General features: G+C 41.5%; 1 protein-coding gene across 2 annotated transcripts; it reads left to right on the forward strand.

The window, feature by feature from the left end:
- The first annotated feature begins 1,351 nt into the window (after positions 1 to 1,351).
- On the forward strand, positions 1,352 to 23,968 carry vhl.S (von Hippel-Lindau tumor suppressor S homeolog). Of its 2 annotated transcripts, XM_018261355.2 has the most exons (13): positions 1,355 to 1,817; positions 3,109 to 3,234; positions 6,809 to 6,988; positions 7,631 to 7,753; positions 8,728 to 8,834; positions 12,561 to 12,749; positions 13,337 to 13,401; positions 15,239 to 15,350; positions 19,391 to 19,500; positions 20,385 to 20,577; positions 20,673 to 20,735; positions 22,314 to 22,529; positions 22,888 to 23,968. In XM_018261355.2, the coding sequence occupies exons 2-13, from the start codon at positions 3,117 to 3,119 to the stop codon at positions 23,158 to 23,160; spliced, it is 1,749 nt and encodes a 582-aa protein (XP_018116844.1). In that variant the 5' UTR covers positions 1,355 to 1,817; positions 3,109 to 3,116; the 3' UTR covers positions 23,161 to 23,968. The 2 variants fall into 2 exon arrangements, with proteins under 2 accessions (XP_041417643.1, XP_018116844.1); XM_041561709.1 differs by lacking the exon at positions 6,809 to 6,988 and having other exon boundaries at positions 1,352 to 1,817.

Here is a 23,968-nt window from a genome sequence, read left to right on the forward strand (position 1 = left end):
GTTTGCCCCGTGACTTGTTTCAAGATGTTGCTGTTCCAAGATAAAACACTTTTTCTCACTTTTTTCTAATTATGCCATCATATTTTTGGCTTCTATCATTGCCTAACAGATTGATGTGCTCACTATCCCTCCTATTGCCCGGCTTGATTTGGCCACTAACAGGCAGGGTCTAATGGGGATGATCTAATAATTTTGCTCTCAAGTTATTGACTGTATTATTATGGTGGTCTAGTGAGACCAGTCAGGAGAGGATCAATGCACTGATCTACAGGGCTGTATTTATTTATAGGCACCTGAAGAAGTGATGTCACACACGGCTGTCTGCATGACATCACTTCCACAAGCTGGGGGAGCACTTACATCCAGTGACTAGGGAGGCAATGTACGCTGATCTGATACTTGCCCAGTGGAATATCTGTTCAATTTTTAGCCGGATATCAGTTGGGCACTGGTCTGGACTGGGATTCAAAATAGACCCTGGCATTTCACAGAGGCCCAAACAGCCCCCAACCAGCCTAATAAATAGTGAGTGCCTATGGCATTTTACAGCAGCCCCTCTGGCATCTGCCTGAACCAACAGATTGCCAGTCTGGGCCTAAAATTTGGGCAGGCCTTCAGGAGGGCCCATTACACAGGCCAATAAGCTGCAGGACAAGGATTTGGGGTAGGTAGCAGAATCATGTGCCTATGGTGCAATGGTGGTGAGAGGTGCTAGGGCCCTGCTACATTCTCTAACCTTGCCCTGTGTATCCATCACTGCACTGGTGAGCAGGTAGGTAATATAATGAGTGGGCTGGGGGGCTGTTGGTGGGTTTAAGGTGGCAAGCGGCAGGGAAAGGTGGTGAGCAGGGGGTAAGGGTGTTGAGTGTGGGAAGGCAGTGACTGCCAGGGGCTCGCTGTGGGTGATCTGATAATCTGCCAACTCTGAAGGGGCTGAGTAACCCTGTTTATGACCACTTTTTGATAAAGCTGCAATGATATCCAGTTGGTTATTTACTTATTTTTTATTAAATGTTTTTTTGTGTTGCAAAATGGTGACAGTAATACTCTGTATCAGTACTGCCCCTCTGCAGCCCTTCAGCTGTTGTTGATAAGCATCTTCCAGGGCCATGGGCTGGGCAGTACTATTTATCAGTGTCGGACTGGGACACCAGAGGCCCACCCAAAAACCTTAGACCAGGGGCCCACTCTCAGTACTAATATTACCAGAAGTTTAGCAGCATGAGGGCCCACCGGGAGTATACCTGGTATCCCGGTGGGCCAGTCCGACACTGCTATTTATAGAAATAATGTGTTTTTCTTTTGGCCGGGCAGATACCATGCGCACACTAACTCTAAGCCCGGTGGCATGCCTGGGTGTTTCTTTCGATGTCAAATGAATAGCGCCTCCCAACACTGTGGCAGCAGACTTGTGCATTTACATTCACTTCCTGAAAAACGGGTTGTGCGACAGACACACGGGGATGTGACCAGGATACTTGTCACTTAGGAGCAGCAGTCAGTGGAATTAGATCTTAGACTTTCACCAAGGCATTTTATTCTGAGTCGCTTTGGGCAGGATTTAAAACAAACGTGTGCTACAAGGGCAGACTTGCCACTGAACACCACAACAAACTCTGATTGTGTAATTGAGGAACAGCTCATAACGTCATGAATATTTTCCTATTGCATGACTAACTGCAGCAGGTAGAAACCAGTCTTGCTGTGTGCGGCTCACTCCAGTGCTGCCTGCTCATAAGGAACCCACGTCCAGCTGTTCAGTAAGGATCCTTCTTCTGTGTGGAGGCTAAATCCTTGGGAGAAAAACAGCATTGAAGGTACTGTACATTTTCCCATAATGTTATATGTACCTAGGTTCACTCTGTAGCTGTATATCAAGGGCACAAAGTGTCTCCAACTGTCAGCTGTAGCCCCTAACACAGTGTAACATAGTAAGTTAGGTTGAAAAAAGACACACGTCCATCAAGTTCAACCTTTTAACTTTTTTTAATCTGCCTAACTGCCAGTTGATCTAGAGGAAGGCAAAAAATCCCAGCTGAAGCCTCTCCAATTTGCCTCATAATTCAGCATTCCTTCAATGTTATTAGTATTATTGTGGTTGCACAGGGAGTTGCTCCTGCCACAATCCGCCCAATGGGTGATAATGAATAAAATTGTGAGTAAGTTGCGGTAACATTTTCAGAGTGAAGATTGTGCCGCTCCTCACTTGGAGCTAAAATGTTGTTTGCGTGTGCTCCTTTTGGACGCGAATGACGTCTCTATTGATGCAAGTCACTGTGGGAACCCTGCAGTTACCCCCAAGGTTCAGGGTGGCAGTTACTCCAGTGATCCTATATATATAGATTCAGCAGAAGAGGCAGGAACAACTATAAAGAGCTATAGAGAAGTGCAAGGAGCGTGCAGTGTAACATGGCACTTGCGGCTATGTTCATAAATGACCCCTATAGTTTTTTAATTATTACTGTTCTCTTCTGCCTTTTTCCAGCTTTCACAGACCAATACTATCTGGTTGTACATTAACGAAAAAAATGTTGCCCTGTGAGGGTAAAACGTTACCTCTTATTCAAACCGCTGCCTAATTTCCAGGGTAAATTAGACCCCGTTTGCTTAGATTCCAAATTAGCCAGCTTCTGAATTAAGAAAATAATACAGAAAATAATACAGAATATCACTGTAACCTAATACTAAAAGTTGATTTAAAGGAGATCTACCTCCTTAACCATCTATCAAATGTGCTAAATTTGAGTGCTGATTAGTCGCCAGGCGAATCTGCCCGTGTGCCCCTGCCCTTAGGCCCTCTTCTGTTCATCTGCTATCTTGACTTCCGAAAATGCTGCAGGGTTGCTAGGGCTATTAAGCAGGTAGGCAGATAGGACTTGGAATGCTAAATCTAAAAGCTGCAGAACAAAAATGTTAATATTTAAGAAAATACAAGAAAAAATGAGGGCAAGTTGCAAAAATGTCAATTTTAAGGCTAACTATGCCTTAAAATTATCCCTATGTGAAGCACTTTCATTTTTTGGTATAACTTCCCCCTTAACTTTAAATGTGATAAAGATCCTCTATTTACAGGCATATAACAGATGTGACTCTTTTTAACCCCCATAGGAAAGAGAATGGCAGGATCCCAGCACAACAGTTCCTCCCCTTGTATCTTTGATATACCAGCCAAAATAATGGATGAGTTCTGTCGCTGTATGGACTGTTTGAGTGACTGGGAATGGATGAGCTTTGGTAAGATCACCCTCTAACCAGAATATTCAGAATAATTACAGTGCTGGGTATATAAATATGTACAGTATGATACACACTGGAAGACCGAAACATCCAGTAATAAACCTTTTGTGCATTTACTGTATATTTGTGTTTGCCAATTCTTTTAATCCTAAGACTACTGTCCTTGGTCTGGTGTATTGTTTTGTACTAGAGCCCAGGTTTAGTTGCTACACAAGGTGTGCACCCTTCTGACTATTTTATACATATATGTGTACAGAAAACATACAAAAATACAACTGATAAAAGAAGTAAAGAGGGCCCTGCTCAAAAGAGCTTACAATCTATAAGACTATATGGACAAAAATATGTGGACACCTGCCTGAAATATAATTCGCCAACTAAAGGTGTTAATATAAATCGGGTCTTTGCTGCTACTCTCATCTGCTCCTCTAGGAAGGCTTTTCACAAGATTTTGGAAGATTGTTGGGAGAATTTGCTGCCATTAATATGATAGAAAAAAAGCACTGATGTTGGGGATCAGTCCTGATTTGTAGCTAGTGTTCCATACCTCCCAACTGTGCCGTTTTCTACGGGACAGTCCCGCAGCTCAGCAAGCAGTCCCGGGTTTCTTAGTGAAATGTCACGAGTTTCTCTTTGATCTCCTTCACTTCGATATATTTGTAACAATTTAAGATAAGCAAAGGAACAATTGTAACTAATAAGATAAGCAGGTCTCTTGGAAGAACGGAGACTTGCTGCTTAAAGGACAATTTCAGTTTCATTAGTAAAACAAATAAAACGTGGCCGTAAAACTCTTATCTGGCCGATTTTTTTGTCCCTCTTTAAATTTTTCTTTCCACCATTGTTCAGTTGGATTGAGGTCAGGGCTCTGTACAGCCAAATTCTTCCACTCCCATCTCAGCACAAGAATGGGTAGGGATTAGAGTATACAACAGACCAGAGCAATGATAAATTCCCATTTAAAACTAAAAAAGTGATTTAAAGTGGAACTGTCACCTTAAGAAATAATTCCAAATCTTATTTTATGATGTTAATGAAGCAAAATACATTTCACTTACAGTATAAAAATTATTGAAACCTTGTGTTTTTTAGTCTTGGAATTCACAATCCCAGCAGACAGGCAGGTGCCATTTTGTAGACACTATTATTAAGGAAAGGGCTTTGCATCATCTCAAAATGTTGTTGATGTGCCAGAATGGGGGACCTGCCCATGCACTGGCTACACAATTAGGGGGTTATTTACTAAGCTCCGAATACCGGAAATTCCCCAAAATCTGAAAAATTTGTTATTTTTTTTTTAATAAAATCGGATTTTTTAAAAAATCACGAATTTATTAAACCCCGAGGGCTAAAAAGCCCGAATATAAAAACACGGCATCTCAAACCTGTCAAGGTTGCATAAAAGTCAATGGGAACAGTCCCATTGATTTTTGGTTGTGTCGGGGGTTTCGGGCACTTTCACTATGTTTTCAGAGCTTTCGGGTGAAAACTGCGAAAAATTCGGAGATTTTGGGGAAAATTCACAAAAAATCGTGAAAATCTGAGCTTTTCCCGCAAAGCAAATTTTCGGGAAAATGTAATAATAGATAAGCGTTAAAAACCCGAGCGGGTTAGATCGGAGTTTGTAGCAGCCAATATTGAGATAAATTCGGAGCTTGATAAATAACCCCCTTAGATTGTTAGGAAGGCGGGGGAATGTGGGGAGTGCAATGAAATCTAGGAAGTGCAGAAAGGAACGTGAAAGTAATTGCCTAAGGCATAGAGTAGGGGCAGGTAATACAGGCATGGGACCTGTTATCCAGAAAGCTCTGAATTACTGAAATGCCGTCTCCCATAGAATCCATTGTATCGAAGTAATCCAGATTTTTAAAAATGATTTCCTTTTTCTCTGTAATAATAAAATAGTACATTGTAATGGATCCAAACTAAGATATAATTAATCCTTATTTGAAGCAAACCCAGCCTATTGGGTTTATTTAATGTTTACATGATTTTCTAGTAGACTTACACCGTGCAAATACTTTTTTCAGTTCAGTTGTTTTCAGATTGCTCCCCAGAAATAAATACTTTTTTCAATTACTTTCCATTATTTATTTTTTACTGTTTTTCCAAAATCTAAGTTTAAAGTTAAATGTTTGTGTCTCTGTGTTTGAGTCTGGCAGCTCAGTAATTCGGGTGCAGGCTCTGAACTGTTACAATTTTGCAACATTTAGGGACCTTATCAAAGGTCGAGGTGAATTTTCGAATGAAAAAAATTTGAATTTCGAGCCAATTTATTTGTACCTCAACTAAGGAATTTTTTATAAATTTCAGCTGGTCTTTTTTTATTTGAATTTGAAATTATGGGAGTTCATAAAAACTCCTATTACTTTGAAATTCGACCCTTGATAAATCTGCCCCTTAACACTAATAAAATGTTGAATTTTACTTGACTGCACATGCCTGCAGTGGAAGATGGTAGAGGGGCACTGATTTTTTTGGGGGGGAAAACTTCGAATTGAATATGGACATATTTGTTTGAAAATGGACCTATTCGACCAAAAAAAACTTCGACTTAATTTCGGTTGGTCTTTTTAAATTCGAATTTCGAAGTTTTTTCAATTCGAAATTCAACCCTTGATAAATCTGCCACTTATTTCTCAGCAGCATCTCTGGAGTATTAGCAACTATTGTATCAATTCTAACAGCTGCCTGTAATAAAACTCAGAGATTCTGCTCAGCAGGGACAAAGATAAGAAATGTATCAAATTAATGTATCAATTTAGAACAGTTTATAGGGTTGGCGACCCCCCTCCCAGAGCTGCTTTAGAAGGTGAAAAATTACACTTTACACTTTAATATCAGAAAAACAGTCACACATAAAAAATCAAAAGTAATTGAAAAAAGTCGTTATTTCTGGTGATCGATCTGAAAACAACTAGTTGTTTGAAGGTGAACAACCCCTTTAAAGTATGAAGATCCAAATGACAGAAAAATCATTTTTCCGGAAACCCCCAGGCCCCGAGCATTCTGGTTAACAGGTCCCATACCTGTATATGATTGACAGATAAGACTTTTAAACAAGTTTATAACTGGTATGGATGTTTTAATAGAAAAAGAATTTTCATGTTTAATTTGAAAAGGACTAGTTTAGTATACAGCTTTTTATGTCTGGGTGACAGGTCCTCATAGTTGCTGTTTTATTATAATGTATCTGAAAATCACATAGTTCAGCAAGACTATTGAGTATATTTTTATTCTAAGAAAATAGAAAGTACAAAGAGTGAACTGCCATGCCAACCACCCTGCCAGCTGCATGAATCAACCCAGAATATAGTTAACCTGAGATGCCTTTAACACTGGTATCTGGTTATGTATATGTGTCCCAATCCGAGTCTGAAGGCTATACATATAATGCATCGCCCAGTGGACCATGAAGAATGATAAAAGTTGGGAGTAGAGTAGGTGGGCACTTGAAAGGATACTGACATATTTTCTATAAAAGATAGTAAAATTTAATTTGGCGAACAACAAGACATACACAATACAATGACAGTGACATTTCTGGCATATTCATGTCAATTCCACATAGCATCTTCTGTGATCGATGACCAAACAGTTCTGCGGAGAATACGATCGTTCGAGAGGACAGGGGTTAGTGTAACCAGGGAGCTTATGTGGTCTTGGGGACAAAAGTTGCCGTCTCTGCAGGAACTAGTTGATCGTCTCCAGAAGCTGGAACTGTACAGAGCCTTGGGGATTCTACAGCAATGTGAGTTAAGGTTCAATTGGTCTTCCTATAAATCTCTAGCAGCCATACATTTACACATTGTACCTATATCAATTCTCTGGCATAGGACATGATTTGCAATTACTGGCATTTACGGTTTATAAACGGTTTTATAAGTGCCCTGTTTGCATTGGAGGGACCTCATTGTGGAACAGTTCCTACCTATGACCATACCCACTGACAGAACAGTGTCGAACTGACCATCCAAAGGCCCACAAGATGCCTAGTTCTGGCCCTGGTCACTTTCTATTTTATCCCCAATGCACAAAAAGCAGAGAGAAAGTTCAGATAAAGAACCTAAAGGGTACAGGGTTTCCTTTCTTGACCTAAGAGCAGAGACACACACTCAGATTCGGGGAGTAGTCGCCCAGCGAAAAATCTCCTCTTCTTCGGGGCGACTAATCTCCCCCAACTGCCTCCCCTGCCTTTCCGCTGGCTACAATGTAAATTGATTCGTGTACAAAATCGCCCTAAGTTGCCTCACGAGGAAATGTCTGCTCTTCCTCTTGAAAAGAGGAATGGGCTATAGGAAGACACCATGCAACTAGAAGGCTAAATACAATAAATGGAAACCTGAAGGGTAATGTGGAATTATTCTGAAAATAATTCTTATTTGCATATTAGGGGCACCAGTGTCGGTAATATCCTCTAAAACACCAGAGAGAAGAAAAGCAGAACTCCCTACAAAACAGCTAGATTACAAAAAAGTTAACAAGCTGCCAGAACATCCATCCTCTTCACCTTCAGGTAAGCAGCTGTTCCTCTGCTCCCAGATCCAGTGTCAGACTCTACCTTCTAGGGCCCACCAGAGAACTTGATATATAGGGCCAAGTCTCTCAAGAATTAGATGTTGGCAGTGCTGTTAAAAGTAAACTTAAGCTTATGATGGATGCAAGAATGGGGTTGTCCATTTGTAATGGTTGGCACGCTAAATCTAGAACCGATGCCAAGCACCCTGGTCTCGGCTCGTGTTTTTGCCTGTAGCAGACGCTTTTGGCCTCAGGAGGAGCCCTCAGCTACTCAGATGCCGCCAGGTCTTATAACGAGAGGTGCAAGGCGAGGGGTTCTAGACAGGCAGAGGGGCACAACAGTAGGTAGAGTCTTTGGGCAGAAGGTCATGGTACAAGGCGTTAGGCAATAGAGTAGTAAGATCAGGCCGGGTCGGGGCAGGCAGAGAATAAAGGTAGTCAGGCAGGCAAGGGTCAAACCAGGAAGTCAATCAGAAGTGTTAAGCAGAATCGAAGTCGGTTATCAGGCAAGGGTCAGGATACAGAAGGTAGAATCGTCACAAGCCAGGCAGGGTCACAACAGGGAATCAGGAACAGGATCAGAAAAAGCTCAGAACACCACAGGTAAAACCTATAACGGGCAAGGTCTGAAAGCCCAAATGGGTCTTTTATAGTGTTTCATTATCGCGCCATTGCGCACATTTGCGCGCCTGAGTCATTACGCCAGCACATCCGCGTCAATATAACCAAAGAGACGCAGGCGCACGCGCCCTAAGAACCAAAAATAGTGGCTGAAGAGAAGCGGAGTGGGGGCGTCCCTGCTGCACCACTGGACCACCAGGGTGAGTGCTTTTTATTACACCATTACTGGGGTCCTTGGGGAGATCCTCTGCTATTCTTGGAGGCTAGTCAAATCTATAAAAATTATACCAGAACATATGGGTGCCCTACCTGAGACCTAATTTCCCTAAATCACTTTCTGCTTGTTTATAGAACTTCCTGCTCCTCCATTGCCTAGCCCACCTCCTCCTCCATCAGAGCTGCTGCAATCACTGTCCATACAATCAGAATGTAGTCTAGAGCCAAATTCTCCCAAGGAGGTAAGTCACTGTCAGTTATGCTATGTTTCCTTAATAGGTATTTACCTAAATCTTGCAATCATGCCAACGTGATCCACTTCCTATTATCATATTAGCTGATCATATACTATTAATGTGTCAACTTTCTAAGCAGATCATTGTTAGAGCAGTTTCTGTCTCCCCTTCCTTCCCATGTCCAGCACAAAAGGTGGTCATAGATGTTAAGATTTTTAAAAGATCTTTTCGTTATCGTAACACCAAGCATATCATGGAATGATTATTTAAATTCACAATTTTTCCATCAATTAAAAAGACCATTTCAGGTGATATCGTCAAGTTGAAGCCAGGAAAACTGTGGGTAGCTGCCTGCTTGGCTTTGCAAACAATTGGACTATGGATACATTTCACTGTGACTGATGAAAATTTTCTAACTTGTCCGATCGATTTTCTGACCGATGTCGGGCGCAGAATCATTAGATGCACAATCGTTCGGTGCCCACTAACCTCACGATAATTTGATGGATTTGTTGGATCACACTAAAATCGGTTGTTAAAGAACCAGTAACTCCAAAAAATGAAAGTGTCCTAAAGTACTAAAAATATAAGGTACTGTTGTGCTGCACTAGTACAACTGGTGTGTTTGCTGCAGAAACTCTACAATAGTTTATATAAAGAAGCTGCTGTGTAGCCATGGGGGCAGCCATTCAAAGCTGAGAAAGGAGAAAAGGCACAGGATACACAGCGGATAACAGATAAGCTCTGTAGTATATAATAGGATTCTTCTGAACTTATCTGTTATCCACTGTGTATGCTGTGCCTTTTCTCCTTTTTCAGCTTTGAATGGCTGCCCCCATGGCTACACAGTAGCTTGTTTTTATAAACTATATTTGTTTTTCTGAAGTAAACAGTTTACCAGAGCAGCACAACAGTAAATTATATGGTTTTTCCTTTAAAGGAGAAGGAAACCCTCCCCCCCTCCCGTTGGTTGCCCACCCTCCCTCCTCCCCCCTGTCCTACCTGTCCCGCTGGGCAAATGCCCCTAACTTGTTACTTACCCTACCCTTCTGCGCAGGTCCAGTCTACGGAGTTCACCGACGCCATCTTCTTCCAAGCGATCTTCTTCCTGCTTTGACCGGCGCATGCGCAGTAGGAGCATTTCGCCGGTACAATCTACTGCGCATGCGCCAAAAGTCCCGAAGTGAAATCAGAAAACTTTGTGACTTTTGGCGCATGCGCAGTAGATCCGTACCGGCGAAATGCCTCTTTTTACCAGTGATGGTCGAATTTGTCTCGTTTTGCTTTGCTTAAAAATTTGTGTATTTCCCACGAAATTCGCTAAACAGCGAATTTTGCCAACCGCATCAATTTTGACGCCCACATTAAAGTCAATGGGCGTCCAAATAATGTTGACGTGAGACAGTTTCGATGCAATTGACTATTCCAAGGGCGCCCAAATTTTTTGGATGCGGGCAAATTTTCCCCGCAGTTTTGTGAATTAATTCTCCTGCTGCGAAACGCAGAAATTTGCGCCTGGTTAATGTATTCGGCTATCACTACTTTTTATACTTTTGCACTGCACCTGGCATTATACAGCGGCACTTGATTCTAAAGGAAAGGGGTGGGGATGGAGGCACACCCTCCCCTCGAGCCACTAACTTACGTGTCTTTCGAACATGCAAGTTAGGGAGTGGACATAGATACTGTTCTTTTGCATGGAATGCCAGATTTTTAATCCAGTGCTCTGTGCAAAGAGCAACAACCCTGAGTACTAAGGGGCCTGCTCTTGGTATATTGATTGGTTGGGCACCCTGCAGCTATTCCCTCTTTTATGCAAATGGCTGTAATCAATTGTATAGTAACCTTTGCCATTGATGGGTATCTCCAGTTGTCATAGCCAGTCTAAGTCCCATAGCTTTATATACATCAGCATCTTTTTTCAGAAAAAATAGCAATGTAAAGTTTTATCTAGCGTTATTTGCCTTTGCTTCACAAAAGTTGATATCTTACTAGTAATTTCAAATGCTCTTAAAAGGAACAAAAGGAACTGAGCTGAGTTTTTTTATTTTTTTAATAACCTGCTGCTTCCTATCCATGCAGCGCCGGATTTCTTTGCCGGCCGCCCCTAGGCGGCGCGGTCCGACCAGGCGGCCGCGCGGTCCTAGCGCCTGCCTACACTTCCCCTTCCCAGCGCGCCAGCGAAAAAGCGCCGGCGCAGCTGGTGTAATTGTATGGGGACGCACACGTCCCCATAATGCGGCTGGGCGGCATGCCGCCCCTATTTTTCGCCGGCCTCGGCCTTTGTGGCCTTGCCACAAATCCTGGCCTGTATCCATGCTATGATATTTGGCATGGATATTATTTGTCTATGGACAATAATGATGGTGATGGTGTAGGAAGAGTTGATGGTGTAGTTTAGAGCGACAATCGGACTGGCAGAATACCAAAGAATTGACCCAAGTGCCAGGCGAATTTATTCGCCCATCAATACCAGTAACTGTGTCTGGCAAGGCCAGACGTGGTGTTTTTACTAGGGATGCACAGAATCCACTATTTTGGATTCGGCCAGACCCCTGAATCCTTCTCGAAAGATTTGGCCGAATCTGATCCTAATTTGCATATGCAAATTAGGGGTGGCAAGGGGAAAACATTTTTTACTTCCTTGTTTTGTGACAAAAAGTCACAAGATTTCCCTTCCCCTCTGCTCGGTTCTGCCGGGCAGAAGGATTCAGCTGAATCCGAATCCTGCAGAAAAAGGCCAAAATCCCGAACCGAATCTTGGATTTGGTGCATCCCTAGTTTTTACGTTGCGTTTTTAAAAAAGCTCAGTCGGGCGTAAATACGCCACTGAAACTGCACGTAATGTCAACATGCGTTTTTCATGCGTTTTTCAGCACGTAGGTTTTTTTTCCCAAGATGCACTTCTCATTGTTCTCGTTCCCCATAATTCCGCTAGCTAGAAATAGAAAATATGTAATATAATAATCTATTTAGAAATAGAAGCTATTTACATGCAAAATGGAGCAGGAATGATCGTCAATAGTCAAAAGTAATCACATCACCAGCTTAATACGCTGTAAAAACGTATATGCGTCATTTATCTCGCGAGAATTTGGACACCATATTTAAAATACACTGCATATTTACGTAAAGTGTGGTTTCAAACTTGCAGATCCCATAGAGTCTATCGATTTGGTCATTTCTTGACGTTTTGGCTTTTCCACTAAAAAATGCCAGTACAGGCGTCCCATGGCGGATTTAGGCTTGCAAGTTCCCTGTGAGAATTGAGTTTTCCATTAGTTTCAATGACAGTGCAGTTTATGCGTATTTACGCCTGATGGAACTTTTTTAAAAACTCAACGTAAAAACACCACGTCTGGCCTTGCCCTTAGAAAAAAATACAGAGAGCTGTTCTATGTTACTGTGCTCAGGAAAGGTTATCAGAGGTTTCTGATCTCTTTCCTGAGCAGAGCAACATCAGAACAGTTCCCTGTTTTCTACTGAACATATCTCTGTCCCATCCCTCCAACCCTACAGTTACAGAAACTGACCAGTGGATGAGGTCATTTGTCTTAAAAATAATAATTTTTTATCAATATTAGTCATATATGATATACTGCACTTTTATACAGCCAGAAAGATTTTCCAGCGCATTAATAACTGTGAAACAGACTGATACAGTTCACGTCATTGTCAAGCCGTTCTTCATAATAAACAAATAGTATATTTTATTTTTCATTTATTTTAAAGATTCTTAACATCCCACAGCAAGAGGAGAGTTCTTTTATAAAAGGGCCGTGTAAAATATGGACACAGAAGGATTTGGACGATGCCACTGACAGTTTCTGCAGCAGCAAAATAGTACATGAGGGAGAATTCGCCGACATCTTCATGGGATACAAGGAAGGCAAACATTATACAATAAAAAGGCTAAAAATGGTAAAGGAAATCAGTCCACATGCATTAAATATGCAAACCTTTTTTCGTTTGACAGTCCTGATTTTGACCTCTCAGCCTGCAGTCCCAGATTACTGAAATATCCCGACTTTCTCTTAGATCTCCTGCATGGAACAGCCAGAAATATATTCAAAGTTTCTAACTTAATTGGCTTTTGGAGAGAGCAGAGAGTCCAGAATAGATACTTAGATACTCTTGTAACAATTTAAGATAAGAAGATATCTTGGGGAAACTGACTTGCAGCTTAAAGAGCAATGCACCTTCTTTAGCAAAACTGTAATAACACATAAAAACCACAGACATTTTTTCAAACTTTCATAACCTGCCAAATTTTGTAAAATGGACATGGTAATTAGGGGGTGTGGTCAAAAATATGTCACTGCACTCTGCGTGGCAAATCTTTTTGTCCCTCTTTCTATTTCCAAAACGGAGGTATGCAAGGATCACAATCTTGAAACCTTGAAACTCAAGCAGGTATTTTTCACTGCGATATTTGCACCTTCATAGTTGGTTTTGTGCATTCTGTGATGTAATAAGGGGTTTTTCACATTTGCGCTTTTCTCTGCTAGGTGGAGGGTGAAGAGCAAAAACGGATGTCTTCATTCTTCCACACAGAGGCTCAAATCAGTTTCCGGTAAGTGCCATCTAAAATACGCTATGTTGAATGAATGTTTAGCTATCACCGTTCTCACATGCGGTTGTATGGAAAAAGAGTAAGGTGCTGTTCTCTTATGGAAGTGAGACAGGTGAAAGCAAATCAGTTCCCTCAAAGCTGTGAAAACTGAATATAGAAACAGGAAGGTAGAGTCCTGCGTGGGTCCATTTTTTGGAAACCGTACCTGCAATCCGCAACCAGCAACCAGCATGGACCCCCTTCCCGACAGTACCTTATCCGGACCCGCGACCCTCTGACCATCAAGAATCAGGAAGTGCTGTCATTGTAAACCAGAAGTGACATGGGGCGTAATCAGAAAAAAAGGAATAAAAACTGCTATTAAGAAGACCTGCGGCCCGACCCACGAACCCGCAGAATCGCCGACCCACGTCTATAACCACACCCAGAATTTCTACCCGAAACCCGCAGGGTACCGCAGGTACCCGACCTGCTGCAGGACTGTACAGGAGGGGGACTGCAAAACAGAGGGACAAGTCTGCAGATATCTAGAGGCAGGGCAGCCATCAGGGGGAGACAGGGGGGAGAGTTGTAGGGGGCCCCGAGGGTAAGGGGGCCCGGCCACACCACACTTACTTGATTAGCCGGGCCACCCATCTTTCTGGGAGCTGCTGACTTCGGGAAGGCATGGACGCTGAAGGAGCCCTGGCCACCGATTTTCTCATAATGTGGGAGGGGGGCCTGGCCACCAATATTTTTTAATGGGGGGCCCCTGGCCACAAATGTTTTTTTATGGGGCACCCTGACCACCAATATCTTTTTATTTTTTATTAACATGTGGGAACCCTAACCAATATTTTTTTTGCTGTGTGGTGGGGGCCGGACCTGTGGGGTGGGGAGGGCGGACCTGTAGGTGGGGCTTGCGGTGGGTGCAGCCCAGGGGGGCCCAGGAAATTTTGTCGTATGGGGCCCTGCGATTTCTGATGGCGGTCCTGTCTAGAGGGAATATGGTAAATGTATTATGAGATTGATGGCAGCAGGGGTGAATTGTACTCAGACTGGTATAGCTGCCTGCCAGCACAAGGGAACTCAAGAGTACTTCAAGGGCCCAACATTGTGCTTTGGCCAATGGCACATGTGGAGAGAACTATAGTGGTCAAAACACCGTTCCACCATGCCTGCTAGGTCCTAAATTAATTCCACTTGCTAATGCTAGTGTCTGCCATAGGCCAGGGCTGCACCATTATTTCTAGGACCATGTAAACCAATATTTACTGTATGTCACAATATGCCCCAATGTCACATTTGTACAAGGCACCAGAGGATGGTGGCCCTGGCCATAGGCAGGTTATTTTCCATCATTTGTGTGGGAAGTGGCAGCATACAAAAGGGTGCAGACCAGGGCCAAGTAGTACAGGTATGGGATCGGTTATCCAGAAAGCTCCGAATAACAGAAAGGCCGTCTCCCATAGACTCCATTTTATTAAAATAATCCAAATGATTTCCTTTTTCTCTGTAATAATAAAACAGTTCATTGTACTTGATCCAAACTAAGGTTTAATTAATCCTTATTGGAAGCAAAACCAGCCTATTTAATGTTTACATGATTTTCTAGTAAATTTATGGAGATCAAATTATGGAAATATCCATTATCCGGAAAACCCCAGGTCCCGAGCATTCTGGGTAACAGGTCCCATATCTGTATTGATATCCAGGCCACCAGCCCTGTAAGGATTTTTTTGAAAGTTGGGTGAGAGCACATTAGTGGGAAACTGTCAAATAAAGCTAATCCAACTAAAATCATGGAGATTACTTGCCTATAGCATATTAACTAATTGGCACTTGTCATTGGCCACAGGTGCTGTCACGCAAATATTCTGCCGCTGCTTGGTTTCTGTATGGAGGGTGATTGTTCCTGCCTTGTAAACCAGTTTATGATGAATGGATCTTTAGATCTTGCATTACAACAGGTAAGAAGACCTACATTCTCTTTTACTAACAAAATGCATCACAACCCTCTTTTGGGGGTATGGGTTTGTCCAATTTGTCATAAAATTACTTTCCAGAATGTAGATGCAGCCCTTTCAAGGAGACCATTTAATCATTTATTTCCTCATAAAACAGAATAACCCGGATTCTGTTAAATATAAACAGTTCTTAGAGATCAGTTACTCAGGTATTTCACACGTTACATATGTGATGATTAGAATGATGTTCAAAAAAGGAAATTACTTAAAGGAGAACTAAAGCCTAACTAAAGAAGTATCTAGAAATGTTGTACATTATGTTTTGTGCTTCTGTACCAGCCCAAGGCAACCACAGCCCTTTAGCAGTAAAGATCTGTGTCTCCAAAGATGCCCCAGTAGCTCCCCATCTTGTTTTCTGCTGATTCACTGCACATGCTCTGTGCTGCTGTCACTTACTGAGCTTAGGGACCCACTCACAATATACAGTACACATAGAATAGAAATGTCACAATATAAGGCTGATTAGTAATTAATACAGATAATTACTACATGGCAGCACAGAAACCAGTGCAATTAGCATCAGAATTTAATAATCAGCCCTGTAGCATCAGCTCATATTACAGACCAACCTCATTTTCTGCTGGATAATTAGTGACGACCCCTCAACAGCTGCTCAGAGCCCACTGAGCATGTGAGTGTCACAGACACTTTCCAAGATGGCGACCCCCTGTGACAAGTTTGAAGTCCTGGATCATTGCTGCTATTGACAAGCTGAAACTTTGGGCTGGTGCAATAAGTTCAATATATAAAATATGGCATTTTTAGATATATTCATTTTTAGGGTTTAGTTCTCCTTTAATAAGTGCTTCAGACATTAAAAATGTCAACCATACAACTGTTTGCTAGAGAATTCAAGTCAAGTGACTAGTTGTTAATAATTCCGGTTATGAAAATGTAAACCAAAACTCAACTTTTATTCTATATGTTAAAATGAGTCAGATAATGAGTAATGTTCCAAATAAACTGCATTAAAAAACATCTAAGCTATTGGCGTGTTTGGATATGTCGCTATAAACAGGGATATCAGAGTATGGGACAAATTCCCTAACCTCCGAAAATTTGCTAGCGACGGCTTCGCTCACATTGCAACACTTCGGCAGGCGTAGATTCGCCAGGACAATGCTAATTCACTAAAATCTGAAGTTGGGTCCAGGGTGCCGAACGCTGTCAAAGTTGCGTAGCGTTACTGCGCCAAGCGACACGAAGTTGCGTTAGTGTCGGCTAATTTGCATACGGCGGGAAGTTAAAGTTGAATGGACGTATATGTTGCAGCAAATACATTACACTACAGAAGCCTGGGAAACCTTAATAAAATAAAATAAAGTTGTTACATTGCCCTACACATGAGCCCAATGTATAGTTTATGTGCCATATGTTAGGAAATGTAGGGGGGGAAGCCGGTTATCCCCAAAAAATTTCACACTCTTTTACAGCCTATCACCCTGAAAAAAGGAAAAGATGCCAGCGTTTTTTGGGACTTAGAAAAATATTCAACTATTTTTGGTGGAAGTCCTATCTACTCTATTGCACTTCCCCTGGTCTGAGGTGGCGAAGGCAAGTCTGGTGCACGAGGTAGCGTTCAGTAAAATCTGCTTCTTACTCAATTTGTGTAGTTACGTCCATTCACAAAAATTGCAAATTCGCCAGGCGTAAGGGAGCGAAGTCCCGCTAGAGTCTATCTCCTTCACTAGCGATGTTACACTGTTAGTAAATCGGCAAAGTACCAAAATGACGTCACGCTGGTGAAATATCACCCGCATTAGTCACTTCACCCTTTAGTAAATTTGCCCCTATGTGTCCTATATAGGGGTTTCTACCCATTAACAAATCGCTATCCTATGATTTTGTGTAATATCTGTGCCACCTCAGGTGTTTAAAGGAGAAGGAAAGGCTAAAATTAAGTAAGCTTTATCAAAAAGATCTATATAAATACACCAGTCCTCTGTCAAAAGAAACACTGCATTTCTTTCCTTTTATTGTGTACACATGGGCTTCTGTATTAGACTTCCTGTTTTCAGCATAACCTCCAGGGCACGGCTTGAGCATGCTCAGTTTGCTCCTCCTCCCATCCCTGCTGTAATCTGAGCTCAGAGCTGTAAGTGAGCAGGGAGAGACTCAGGCAGGAAGTGATGTCACACCAAGCTTATATGGCAGCTTCTATCCTAAACAAAGAGACAGTGTCTAGAGCTGTTTACTCAAGTATGGTAAAGCATTCTGCAGAATAAGTATAGCATTCTAGCTTGCATTATTGTGGCTAATCTATTGGCAATAAACTGTATCGGTATCTTTCCTTCTCCTTTAAGCTATGGCTATCATTCAAACATTGGGTAAGTATTTATTCCCTTTCAACAGATCAAGCATCACACCTACAAAGCCTCTACATCAGGGAAAGACTGAAGTTATCAGGGTGATGATACATGTTAAATGGGGCCTTATACTGTATGTGAATTCATTACCCGGTTTTTGGTATCCACTGCTATAATAAAATGATATCATGTGATGGATTTGTGGTCGCAACTTGCATTATTTAGACAACACCATTATGTGTTAGTGTGTGTGTTTCTCTGGAGCATTTCCTGCATTATCTTTATAGTTTAAGACAGTGTCGGACTGGCCCAGCGGGAAACCGGGAAAAAACCCGGTGGGCCCCGACCCTCGTGGGCCCCCGCCGGGCCAGAACCCTTCTCTAGATATTTTCAATCGCGAAAATGCGCGCCGGCGACCATGCGCGCCGAACGGCGCTGTTGCGCATGCGCGCCGAGCAGCGGTGTTGCTGGGCCGATGCATCTTAGTAGGGGGGAGGGGGGGCCTGGACAGCAGTCCCGGTGGGCCCCGGGCCCCCCAGTCCGACCCTGGTTTAAGACTTGTCAGGCCATAAGGGAACTGTGAAACATCATCTGAATTTATCTTTAAATTCATGGGATCAATTTGCTTTTTTAAGAAGTAGAACCCCAAAAGAAACCTGTGCAAATGCCACACATTGTCACGGCCTGTATTAAACAAGTCTGTGCCCCCTTCCTACTAGCAGCATTTTATTTATTACCGCTGCTCTGGTGTTTAACCTTTAGGGGGTTATTTATCAAAGGCCGAATTTCGACTTTTTACTCTTAATAAATTTGAATATACTCAAAAACAAAAAATTTGAATGTCTAATATATGATCGCATAGGAACGATACAAAAATTTAATTTGTATTCGATTTGAGTAACATCTTCAAATGGTTCAACGGACCTCTGCCTCTGACAGGTTTTAGGGGGCGAATATTGGAATTAGGACTGTTTCCATGGTGGAGTAGTAATAAATCTCACATTCAAATTTACATTCGAACTGGGGATTAAAATCCGAATAGCGTGAATTTTGACACCAATAAAAATTTGAAAGTTCTAATGCGAATGTCCTAATCGACCCTTAGTAGCAGATTTATCAAGGGGCGAATTGAAGATTCAAATTTTTAAATTCGAATTTCGAGTTTATTTTAGCGGAATTTCGACTAGGGAGTAGTCCAAATACTTTATTTTTCAAATTGGACTATTCACCAACTGAAATCTGCCGAATTGGTGTTTTAGCCTATGGGGGACCTCCTACAACCAATTTGGAGTCGTTTGGTGGACTTTTGAAAATCCGAATTTGTTTCGATTTTGCAGGTCAATCCTATTCATCTGAATTTTAAAAAAAATAGTTTGTTTTTTTTAAAAATAAATATTGATTGGTTGTTGGTGTCTCTGAAGTCGCCCGAAGTTCCCTTGTGAGGCAACTTCCGGCGACTTTGGAAAACGAAGCGTTCCGAGTGCCATCCCGCAGGCGATTTACATTCTAGCCGGCGGGAAGGCAGTTCGGGGAGATTAGTTGCCCGAAGAAGAATCGATTTGTCACTGGGCCACTAATCTTCCGAAATAGCAGGTTGTGTCTCTGACCTAACTGCAACATGTGGGCTGACCTGGGAGTATTATACACAAAATAATGAGTCTTCCTTATGCCTTACAGAGTGAAAATCATATCCTGAACTGGAAGAGGAGGCTAAAAATTGCTTTGGGATTCCTAAAAGCTGTTCAGCACTTGCACAGTAATGATATACTCCACGGAAACATTAAGAGGTACAGTACTTACCATAGCTAATTCAGTACCCAAATGCTAGAAAAAAAACCCACAATGCAGGAATGGAGCCTGTTATCCAAAATGCTTGGGACCTGGAGTTTTCTGGATATGGAATCTTTCTGTAATTTGGATCTCTATACATTTAAATTATTTTAAACACTAATAAGACCCAACAGAATTGTCTTGACTCCAATATTAATTAACTATACATTTTGGTTGGGATCTGTTTTATTATTACAGAGAGAAAAAAAAAATAATTTAAAAAAATTAGAATTATTGAATTAAATGGAGTGTATGGGAGACAGCCTTCCCGGAATTTGAAGATCTCTGGATAACAGGTTTCCAGATAACGGATTCCCTTGAGGAACTGTAAGACATATAGCCATAAAGTAATATGACTTATTTGAGACTAACTAATGCTGAAAATCCTATACGAGTGGTTTCTATGAAGAGAGTAGATTGGAAGGAATTATAATGGACTTGTGCATTGTGATACTCTACAGGGGTTATTTACTAAACTCCGAATGCAAAAATAACAAAAAAAATTATTATTTTTTTTATTTAAAATCTGCTTTTAAAAAAATCACACATTTTTTGGGAATTTATTAAACCCCGAGGATGGGAAAAGTCTGAATCAGAAAATCCGGCATCTCAGACCTGTCGAGATTGCATATAAGTCAATGGGAGAATTCCCAAAGATTTTTTGATGTGCACTGGGTTTCATGCAATACCCCAACGTTTTTGGAGTTAAAGGGCAAAATTTTGAGTTTTTGGGTGAAAAATTAGAAAACAAAATCGGGAAAATCTTATGAAAAATCTGAAAAAAGTGAATCAACCAGGTCTGCTTCTGGTTGCTTCTTATTGTACTTTATTATTGTCGCAGCTCCAACATTTTACTAGATGAAAATTTACTTCCAAAACTGGCCCATTCTGGGCTTCGGTACTGTCCGGATAAACACACAGTTTACACAAAAGCAAAGAGCAAAGACCTGCAGATCCACCAGCCGTATTTGCCCTACAGTTTCTTTCGGCACGGGCAGCTGACTGTACAAACGGACATCTTCGCTTGCGGTGTTGTGAGTAGCTGCTTTGATTTGAAGTGCTGCATGGCAATAAAATGAAGAATAATGGAAACAAATGCTTTAATTTTTTATAAATCAATCTCTCCTAGGTTCTTGCTGAAATACTGACTGGTCAGAAGGCTAGTGACAGATCCAGAAATCCTGTTTACTTGGTAAGGACAGTGGTCTTTGCACATGAAGATGGATCACACAGTATCAGTGACCCTAAAACTGGTTATTTGAAAAAAAAAAAATAAAGTTCAGTACATCTTATTAAATGAATGCAGCCATTGCTCCATTTTCTTCTTTTTCAGTATTTTTCTGCACTGCTAATTATGTGGTTTACAGTATAAAAACCTATTGTATTGTTTCCTTTCCCTTTCCAGGCTCTCGCTGGGGTTATTTATCAAAATCCGAATTGTTCTGATTATTTGATTTAAAAAAGTCAGACCTAACTAGAAACAACGATTGGTCCTTATTTATTATTAAAAAAAGCATGATTTAATCGGATTCGGGAAAAACTCAATAAAAACGAGTGTAAATCTGAATTGTATGGGTATGTTAATTTTTTTCCCGAAAAATAATCTAGTTTTTTTGGGGGGTTTTTGCTGAAAAGTCCAAAATAGTTGGATTTTCGGGCTAATTCCAGCGCAGACCACAGAAACTTCCAAATAGGATAGGGATCTCTCCCACTGACTTTCGGATTTGGGGGCAAATTTACTTCGAAGTTGCGCCATCATTGACTTCGCCGCACTTCACCAGGCGTAGATTCGCCAGGCCTGCTCAAATTCACGAAGATCTGAAGTTGCGCACATGTTACCGATCGTTTGCGCTAGTGATGTTACGATCAGCGGTTCGAAGGTACACTAGCGATTTCAAATTTGCATACGGCGTGCAGTTAAAGTACAATGGCCGTATATGCAGCAGCAAACACATTACACTACACAAGGCCAGGAAACCTTAATAAATGTGTTCTAATGCCCTACACTTGTGCCCACAATATAGTTTAGGTGCCTTATGTTATCAAATTTAGGGGGGAAGGAGGGTACCCTAAAAAAATGTTGATCTTTTTCAGCCTATCACCCTATAAAAAGTAAAAGACGCCAGCGTTTTTTTGGGGCTTAGAAAAAATGTAAACTTTTTTTGGTCCATCCCTATCTACTCTATTGCACTTCAACCTGGTCTGGCGCAAGAGGTAACGTTCACGAAAATCCGCAACTTCGCCAGAACGCAACTTCACCTGGCGTAAGGGTACGAAGTAGCGCTAGAGTAGGTCCACTTCGCTAGCGAATTTACGCCAGCACCCGTTAGTGCCAAAATTATATCACGCTGGCAAATTTTCTCTAGCGTTAGCCACTTCGCCCTTTAGTAAATTTGCCCCTTGGACTTTTTGCAGCCTCAGGGTTTCATAAATCTTGAAACATTTGAGGGTTTTTTTTCCACTAAAAATTTAGATTTTATAGAATTTTTTTTTCGAGTTTTGGCATTCGGACTTTAATAAATAACCCCCCTCAGTATCTAATTAATTTGTTAGTAGAACATTTAAGAGCCATATGAAAGTCTTCAAGTGGGCCCAGCAAGTAATATTTTCTCAGAAATCCTTACTAGAGAAGTGCTAACACTGCATAGGGAAATGCATAAAAGACATCAATTCATATTTTTTGTTTTAGAGAAACTGAAGACATTAATTGCATATACGAAATAATATCAGTGCATTGCGTTCTCTAAGTAAAAAATTTTTTTTTTTGCAGAAAGATTTATTTCTGGAAGAAATGGAGAGAGCGAAAGAATATTTTGATTTGGATGGGAAACAGGCAGATCACAAGTCTCCAGAGAGCCTTTGTTCACATCAGATTAGCTCTAAATATATGGATTCAAGAACTGGGTTGCTGCCAAATAATGCCGCTTTCCATTTTAGTTTTGCAGCCTGTTTATGTCTAATAAAGAAAAAACCTTTATTAGCAGAGGTAAGAATGACATATGTTTCTTCTTTAAACCTTAACTTGTTTACTTGATCATTAGCCACATTCACAGAAAGTTTCTATGGCAGGAACATCATTATTGTGTAGTCGTGCATTATTATATGTGCAGAGAGTTTTGTATCATACACACACACATACACAGCAACACATTCACCTTTATATCTTCATGACATTCTTCTCAACTTCGCATTACTTCCTGGGATCTGGTGGCCAACATTTTCTAAAGCCTTTAATGGCCCAGTACCACTTTTTACGCAACAGTTGAGAAGTAAATTGAAATCCAAAACCCTCTGCATGCCTGCTCTAACATGGAAACTCCTACTGTATATTGGTTCCTTTACAGATTTACACATTAGTGGAAAAAGCTGAGCGGTGTTCCAGAGATTGCCAGAATCTCTCTTTAAATGTCCCAGAAGAGAGCGATTTTGATGAATCCTTATCTTTTGAGCCAACGGATGGAGCAATGTTCAAGCCACCCTCTAGTTCCTCACAAGGGTCCTGGTCCATGGAGAATCAAAACCAAAGTAACCATTATCCCAAAACAACAAATGGAGATGTAAATAGAACTGTAGACAAGAATTCACATGCACACCCGAGGTCCTTCTCAAATAGCTAAACGCCGGTGCTCAGACCCTAGGAAGACAGCACTTCCAAACAGGAAATAGGCAACAAAAAAGGAACCGGCACTCGAGGCAATTCAAACGAGATAACCCCGTGTATGTTTATTACGTCACAACATTTCGGGGGCAATATTCAAGCCGCCCTCTAATTCCTCACAAGGGTCCTGGTCCATTGAAAATCAAAACCAAAGTAACCATTATCCCAAAACAACAAATGGAGATGTAAATAGAACTGTAGACAAGAATTCACATGCACACCCGAGGTCCTTCTCAAATAGCTTAACGCCCCGGTGCGCAGACCCTAGGAAGACGGCACTTCCAAACAGGTAATAGGCAACAAAAAAGGAACCGGCACTCGAGGCAATTCAAACGAGATAACCCCGTGTATGTTTATTACGTCACAACATTTCGGGGGCAATATTCAAGCCGCCCTCTAGTTCCTCACAAGGGTCCTGGTCCATGGAAAATCAAAACCAAAGTAACCATTATCCCAAAACAACAAATGGAGATGTAAATAGAACTGTAGACAAGAATTCACATGCACACCCGAGGTCCTTCTCAAATAGCTAAACGCCCGGTGCGCAGACCCTAGGAAGACGGCACTTCCAAACAGATAATAGGCAACAAAAATGGAACCGGCACTCGAGGCAATTCAAACGAGATAACACCGTGTATGTTTATTACGTCACAACATTTTGGGGGCGTTCCCCCTTCATCAGGTGATGCCACCAACCAAGTGTACAAAGTTTAAATAGACACACAACCCACGCCCTCATGAATAATTAATTGTCCAATGTCCAATAT

Source organism: Xenopus laevis, chromosome 4S, assembly GCF_017654675.1.
Source record: "Xenopus laevis strain J_2021 chromosome 4S, Xenopus_laevis_v10.1, whole genome shotgun sequence".
NCBI lineage: Eukaryota > Metazoa > Chordata > Amphibia > Anura > Pipidae > Xenopus > Xenopus laevis.